At 43.0% G+C, this 7,500-nt stretch overlaps 1 protein-coding gene across 2 annotated transcripts in view; it reads right to left on the bottom strand.

The window, feature by feature from the left end:
* The window catches only part of hectd1 (HECT domain containing 1), a 49,881-nt gene that overhangs the window by 16,943 nt on the left and 25,438 nt on the right, over positions 1-7,500 (bottom strand). For both annotated transcript variants that reach the window (XM_077538808.1, XM_077538809.1), the window contains exons 21-26: positions 5,542-5,681; positions 5,260-5,472; positions 3,827-3,937; positions 3,573-3,739; positions 2,217-2,393; positions 1-764 (exon numbers count right to left, since the gene is read on the bottom strand). The exon at positions 1-764 is cut by the window's left edge and continues 58 nt beyond it. In XM_077538808.1, the coding sequence (XP_077394934.1) occupies positions 1-764; positions 2,217-2,393; positions 3,573-3,739; positions 3,827-3,937; positions 5,260-5,472; positions 5,542-5,681 (1,572 nt within the window). The remainder of the gene's footprint in view (positions 765-2,216; positions 2,394-3,572; positions 3,740-3,826; positions 3,938-5,259; positions 5,473-5,541; positions 5,682-7,500) is intronic.

Raw genomic sequence — 7,500 nt, 5'->3', positions numbered from 1 at the left:
GCTTAGGTTCATGTTGTTGGTGGCGTTGGTGCGAGACATGTTGGGCGCGCGGCGCACAAAAGACTCCATCAGGCTGGCCTCGCGTGACGACAGGTTGGGCACGCTGGCGCTGGAGCTCATGGGCGCGCCGCCGGCCGCCAGCAGCGAGCTGACCGACAGCCGGGCGTTGGTGGCCGAGCACAGGGGACGCGGCGATGCCGCGTCCTTGCCGGGCGACTCCGACACCGAGCTGACGTCGGGCGAGCTCACGCTCACCAGGCCCATGGAGATGGCCGCCGCCGGGTCGGACGACGGGTCTTGGGCGTCCGAGGAGGGGGCAGCGCCCTCAGCGGCCGACGACAGCACCACCACGGGCTCCCGTCGCTCGGCCCCGCCCCCACAAGCTTGGTCCGGGAGTAGCCCCTCGGCCCGCTTCGGGGCGGGTCCGAGGGAGGAGCCCAGGCTGGCGTCCGAGGAGGAGGCCACGCTGCACACGGAGCTGTTGCTGCCCTTGCGGCCGGCGCCGGCGCCAAGCGACGAGGCCCCGCCCTTGTCCGGACAGTTATTTTTCACCAGGCTGCTCCACGAGGACGCGGCGGCGTTGGGCGGCGGCGGCGCGGCGGCGAAGGCGGGGCCTGAAACAGCGCATGAGACAGGTTTGGGTGACGGCGCGCAGGCAGCCGACTCAGGGTCGTACCCTGGAGCAAGCTTCAGGTCAAACTTCCCTTCGGCGCCCATACGGTAAGAGTTTGAGCCGCCGGCATCCCAGGTTACATCAATCCAGCCTGGAGGGACAGAGACATAAAAAGGAGGACACACGCACGCATGGATGTCAGAAGACCCGGCAGAGAGGGAAAGAAAGAAAGAGCGAGAAAAAGAGAAAGAAAAAGAGAAAAAGAGAGAGAGGCGGATACGGCCAACAAAAAGAGCGTCGGACCACGGCGCCGGCCTGTTAAGACCGCCAACACAGACGTGTCATACTACGTAGGTCGTTAGCCAGTGACAGATCCGCCCACGAAAAATAACGCAAACAAATTCGAGTCGGTTAAGTGCAAGCAAAAAAAAAAAGTGGACAAAATGAAGGCCGATCGTTTTAGTGCCTTGAGATACGAGTAGGGATGGAACGATAGCCAAACATCACAATATCACGTATTATCATTAGGGGTATGCAAAAAAAAAAAAAAAAAAAAAAAATTGATTCTCATAAGAATCGTGATTCTCATTTATTTCGATTCAGGTTCACTTTTCAATGTCCCAAATTTGATTTTTCATCAAATACAAACCTGACAGCAAATTATGCATGTTTTTTAAATTATCGTAACTCTAGAAGCGTTAGCGACGTAATTCCAACGGCTTCTGAAAGCAAAGAAGCGGAGGATTAAAAGGGTTATTAAACTTTTATACTGTCTTGCCCTTGTTTGAGTGTGCCTTTGTTGGGAGTGCTGTACATGTGGTACACAATTTGGCCACTTAGGGGCAGTGTGGTTCCGCGCATTCTGATGGCCACATTAAGGAGTAGCAGGAAAAAGTCACAACCAAATTATTCCAATGAGTTTTTGTTTTTTTTAAGCGTAAGAAGAGCATTTGACTGCGAGTAACGCTAAGATGCTTTTCTGTATACATTCCTGAAGTGTTTTTTATGAACAGCCGTTCATTTTAGTGATAAAATTGCCACGATTAGCGCGCTAATTAGCATTTGCAAGTCAGACTGGAGTAGATTATGACTATTCTTTGAAGATCTATAAATTGAAGCCGAAGTCATTATTTTGAAACAAAAAATCGTTCAGAATCGAATATCGATTCTGAATCGAATCGCAGACCCAAGAATCGTGATAGAATCATATCGTCAGACAGTCAAAGATTACCACCACTAATCACGATATTGTGGGGACATTGGCGATATCGGCACCCATCGTGCCGCTTTGCCACACCCAATATGACAACGAGGTCAACGTACGCACGTGTGTGTGCGGCCTTAAACAAACACCGGCTCGAGCGCCATTTTGGTCCGGTGGCAAGGAACATGTGACCAAACACAGCAGATGACATCATCATCATCATCATCATCATCATTCATGACATCACTGACTGAGAGGAGGAGCCTCCAGAAGACAAGTGGAACCCGCGCATGATTGGCTCGTTACATCGTTACAATCACGTGACCGTGATTTATTTATTTATGTTTTTGGACTTCACAAACAGGTTGCGAAAGCTTCCTCCTCGGCGTGGGGTCTTACCGTTATGGGCCTCTCCGGTGACGGTGCCCTCGCCGGCCGGGTTCCCGTCCTGGTCACGCCACTTCCAGTCGATGCCGCGCACCACCCGCGCGCCCGGGACGATGTACTTCATCACCTGCGAGCGGAACAGGCGGCGTTGGCGCCGCAGGTTGGCCTCCGCCTCCTTCACCGCTTTGCCTGTGAGGGTTCCTCCAGTTAAAAAACGATCGGAATGCAATGTTACCGTGCACTTCGGGGATGTCAACTAATCGATATCAAGAGTTTTTCCTGTGTAGAAAATCCAGAGGCGGCCACCTCCCCCTAAAATTTGCTCGCCATGTCCAGCCTGAGCAATGGATATCGCTCAAAACAGTACTCCAGCCACTGACCTGAATATATGAGTGGATGGCCGATAGCCCGTACGCGCCAGTGCGAGTTGTTGCAGTCGCAGGGCGGCCATCTTGCTACTCCCACCTCGCAAGCAGACTACAGCATCAACTATACGCTATACGTACAGATGAGACATATACAGCTCGGAGGCACTTAGTATAAGGCCGGAGGCAGGGTGCTCAGTATTTTTTAACAAGTTTAGCTTTGAAGACCCCCTATTTTCTTTTACCTCTTAGTTCCTTAGACCCCAATATTAGATTTTGCCAGAGGCACCTTTTGTTGAATTACAGTTATTATTCTTTAATAAAAAGAAAAAAAATATACGGTACAAGTTTCCTCTTGTACTAAACATGAAGCATATAATTTATTAGGGGTGCACGATATTGGAAAATCATGCGATAAGGTTGCTTAATATTGCGATATCGATATTACCTTTTTATTCACTAATGAAAGAATTACACTTTCATGCAGCAAAATGAGCAAATTCAATATAATCTTAATTGTAATTACCTCTCGATAATGTTTAACTATTGAATGGCGGTGCACATTTTAGTTAGAGGCTGAGTGGTCAAATTCAGCTCAAGGCATCAAATTCCATATGAAACTTATTGCATGTCTTTGCGATATGCATATTGCATGGGCCAATATTGCGATATTGATATATATATTTTTTTATATATTGTGCAGCCCTAACACTGAACTATATTTAAATAATTTAATATGTGCCCGTGGATGAAATTTTAATGATTGCAGTTCAAAAAAAAAAAAAAAAAGGCAACTTTTTATTCATATTTCTAATTTTTAGTCCCTGTTGTGGCCCATAATGGACTGGTATTGGCACCAATACAGATACCTGGTATCGGCAGTCAGCCATCATAGGGTGATACCACCTCTGCCTCAATTTGAGGCAGGAAAAAGCCTGGATATATTCCATCAAGTAATCGAGTCATCCACAGTGACTTCCCCTGGCAACGTTTGCGCGCTCACCTAGCTGGTCCTCGCACACGGCGGTGACGGTGCCGTAGAGCTCCAGCCCAGACAAGGACAGGTAGTGCGTCTGGGCGCTGGCGTTCTTGCCCATCTGCTTGATGCGGATGTGCCGCCAGCCCTGCTTCTCGTCCTTGGATGGGTCCAGAGGCCACGTGGCCGTTGAACTGTTAAGTGGGCGGATGACGGTAAATCGGTCACCGAGACAAGTTGCTCGGACGTGTGAAGAAAAAAAAATACAAAAACAAACGTACCCGGGTTCGTTGAGGCTACAGTCGTCCACGTGTGTGTACAGCGTGCTCCAGTTTTGACCGTCCTTGGACACCTGGAACACCCAATTCCTCAACGCCGAGCGGCCATAACCCCTGAGACGGGACAAAAGGAACGAGCGGACGTCAGTGGAGCACGAGGAGTGCGCTTGTTTTATGACACCACACGTCGCGAGGACGTTTGTCTTATATGGCACTTCCATATGGTTTGAAGAGCTTTTTCATTCTAGAGCGCTAACTTATGATTAGTTTAAGTATCGAGTATTATGTTGTTTTTGTTTTTTTTAAGCAAAAAATTAATCTGATAAAAAAAAATCTTATCAGTTTCCATCTCTTCCAGGGCTGTGCAATTAATCAAAGTGCAATTACAATTATTAAACTCCTAAAAAAATAAAAATAAAAAATCGGCATAATCATAAACAAAAACATAAAAGATTATTAACACAAATATTGAGCTGTTTATATATTTGCACCTTTTTTTTTAAATTTTAAAATGACTAATTTAATAAAGGAACAAAATTAGTGTTGCAAAGAAATGTATTCGTCTCAATATTTTTTGCATGTTTGAACATTTTCTTGTTTTGTACCAAAAAAAAAAAAGATTGTCCTAATTATTTCAATTTTTAACAAATAAATTAAATTAATATTTTTTTTCATAATCCAGCAGCTCCAATTTCTTCATTAAAAAAAAAAAAATATTTGAAATTGATATTTCAGAAGAAAATTAAATTATAAATCATTTTCTAGTATGGTCCGTTGTCAGAAAAATTGGTAAAAAGTGATTGATTTTCCAAAGTATGAAGAGAACGATGGCATCGGGCCAAAATAGGCCACTATTTCATATTTTTCCATATTGGTTAGTCCATGTGTGGGAGTCATTTTTACGAATGATTGAAAGTGCTTAAAATGGCCTTTTGTTTTTGATGTTGCAATGTTCATGGAAAAAATAAACAGTTTTTGGGGCCTCGTGAAAAGTGACCATTTTTGAGGTACAAGGTTTTGGCCTGATGCCAATGATATGTGTGAAAGTATATTTTCATGTATTATTTTGATTCAACACAAAGATGGTGTGCTTTCATGGAGGACAACAGAAATTAGAGTATATTTCTGGTTGAGAAGATTGAATTTTGTGGATTATTATTTATTTATTTTTATTTGTATTAATTTATTTCTTTATTAATTATTACTATTATTATTACTACTACTATTATTGTTGTTGTTGTTGTTAATAATAATAATACTACTACTAATAATAATAATATTATTATTATCATTAGACGGAATTTTGAGAATTATTATGGGCCAACTTTTTTTTTTTTTTTTTTTTTTTTTTTTTTTTTAAAGTTAGAGCAGTTGTCATAGTAGCAATTAGTTATCAATGAAGGAATTGGCTGCGGCGTTTGGTTTCGTTCCCTCACCTGGCGTGCCTCAAGGTGTAAGCCGAGGGGATAACCCAGAGGCCGAGGTCGACGGCGAACCAGGCGCTCTTGTCGTCGTTGGTGTGACAGTTGAGGGCAGAGCTGTCCCGACTCAGGACGTCCTCCAGGCGCCCGTACGGGAGGTTGCGCCCTTCCGACGACGTCACCACCACCAGACCGTAGGCGGCGGGGTTCACCCACTCGTACGCCGTCCTGAAAAGGGGCAGCCGGCGGTCAGTCAAGCTCGGTGCGCCGGTGACACGCCCCCAAGCCGCTACTTACTTGGCATTGGTTCCGACCCAATAGATGATGCCGTTCTCGTCAAAGTCGTGTTGGTGTCTGAAGGTGAACGTCTGGCCTTCCCGCAGCTTCCTGACGAACACGAAGGAGGAGCGCTCAAAGTCGTACCACTGCTTGGCCACCTGCGCGCACGTTGGGGAAAGAAAATGAAATTAAAAAATGAGCATTTCGGACGGTTCTGACTGACGCCAGGTCGACTGCGGTCGTGTTAGTTTTGTCAGCCATTTTTTTAATTTAGTCTGTTTTAGTCCAATTTCAGTCACACTTGTTAGTTTTGATCAGTTAGTCAACATCCCATTTTTAGTTGACTATAAAGTTAGCATTTTAGTCGATGAAAAAATTTTATTCGTCTAGTTTTAGTCAAGAAAAATTGTCAATGTTTTATTCAACCTCATCCTGTCTATTTTAGTCCAAGAAAAATTTTATTTGTCTAGTTTTAGTCAACCTCATCCCGTTTTTAATTAGTCCATTTTTAGTCGGCTATATTAGTCTTTATTTTAGTCCAAGAAAACAACTTTATTCATCTAGTTCGAGTCGACAAAAACTCAACGTTTTAATCTCGTTTTAGTGATGACAATCATCTTTACCACTGTATATTTTTTTGGCAGCAGATTATATTGAACCTTTTTGTATCTAAAACTATTTCACATCAAATTTTCTTTCATCTTTTTGATAGAAAACAACTTGACACAATTACAGTGGCTACTATGGCTCCATGCTATGAGCTAGTAAGTTTGCCAGCATTAATGAACGGTCGCATTATTATTGTTGGAACGTTATAGCCGTTGGATTCATGTTAAGGTTACACAGTAACTATAATTTACTTGTTTCTTAAACTTTTCACCCTGAATCCACCTCCCGTCTGCCCCATGTGTTTATGCTGCATGTCACATGATAGTGTCACAGTCGTGACAGATTAGCAGAGACAAGATTTGATAAAATCGTATCATTTTTGTCTCGTTTTTGCTCATGAACTAATGCTGCATTCGAGGATGGTCGGAAGTCGGACTTTTTTCCGAGTTCAAACCAGGAAGTGTGTACGGGAACTCCCCCTTGAACTTGGAAATTCCACTTGCGAAGTATTATGCCAGTATTTGTTGCTCATAACGATATCTCGTTGTTGTTTATAACCATGTTATTTGCACAATGACAAAATGAAATATAAAATATTGAATATTAAAGTAAGGGGGGAAAAAAAAAAAGACCCCGACTTCACCGACGGACTCCAAGTGACGTCACTCTATAATGGCGACCCGCTCGGAAACGCAGACCGTGAATGGTAAAACACAATCTACTCAAGTATAAAACTAGTTAGCTTTCTTCATTCATAAATATTCGACATAAGGCAAAATATGTGACAGTATGCCGCTATCTCCCTGCATGAAATTCTACTATTTAATTGTATTGAATGCTTATGAAATAAGATAAAAACAATAAATGAAGCAAAATTGCGAGAAGGTAAGTTTGCTGGAGGTCAAAATGAGTTTTAAGGAACAAAATTTAAAAAAAAAATATTTACCACTATCCACCATTTTGTCACAAATATTCAACATAACGTCACGTAACGCAACGTATGTGACAGTATGCCGCTATCTCCATGCATGAGATTATACTATTTAATTGTATGTAATGCTTAGGAAATAAGATAAAAACAATAAATGAAGCAAAATTGCGAGAAGTTAAGTTTGCTGGAGGTCAAAAGGAGTTTTGAGGACCAAAATAAAGAAACAATTTACCACTATCCGCCATTTTGGTTGTTTACCTTCGCCTGGAACGCTTTCAGGTTGGAACTGGGAAAAAAACAACTGATATATACGACCATCCTCGAATACAGCATAAAATGTCTATAGATTTTAGTCCAGTTTTATTAAGTGAAGTACATTTTCAACTAATCTTCATTAGTCGACGAAAATGTATACTGATTTAGTCAAAGTTATTGTT

Source organism: Festucalex cinctus, chromosome 12 (genome assembly GCF_051991245.1).
Source record: "Festucalex cinctus isolate MCC-2025b chromosome 12, RoL_Fcin_1.0, whole genome shotgun sequence".
Lineage (NCBI taxonomy): Eukaryota > Metazoa > Chordata > Actinopteri > Syngnathiformes > Syngnathidae > Festucalex > Festucalex cinctus.
This window is presented reverse-complemented; position numbering and strand designations above follow the sequence as displayed.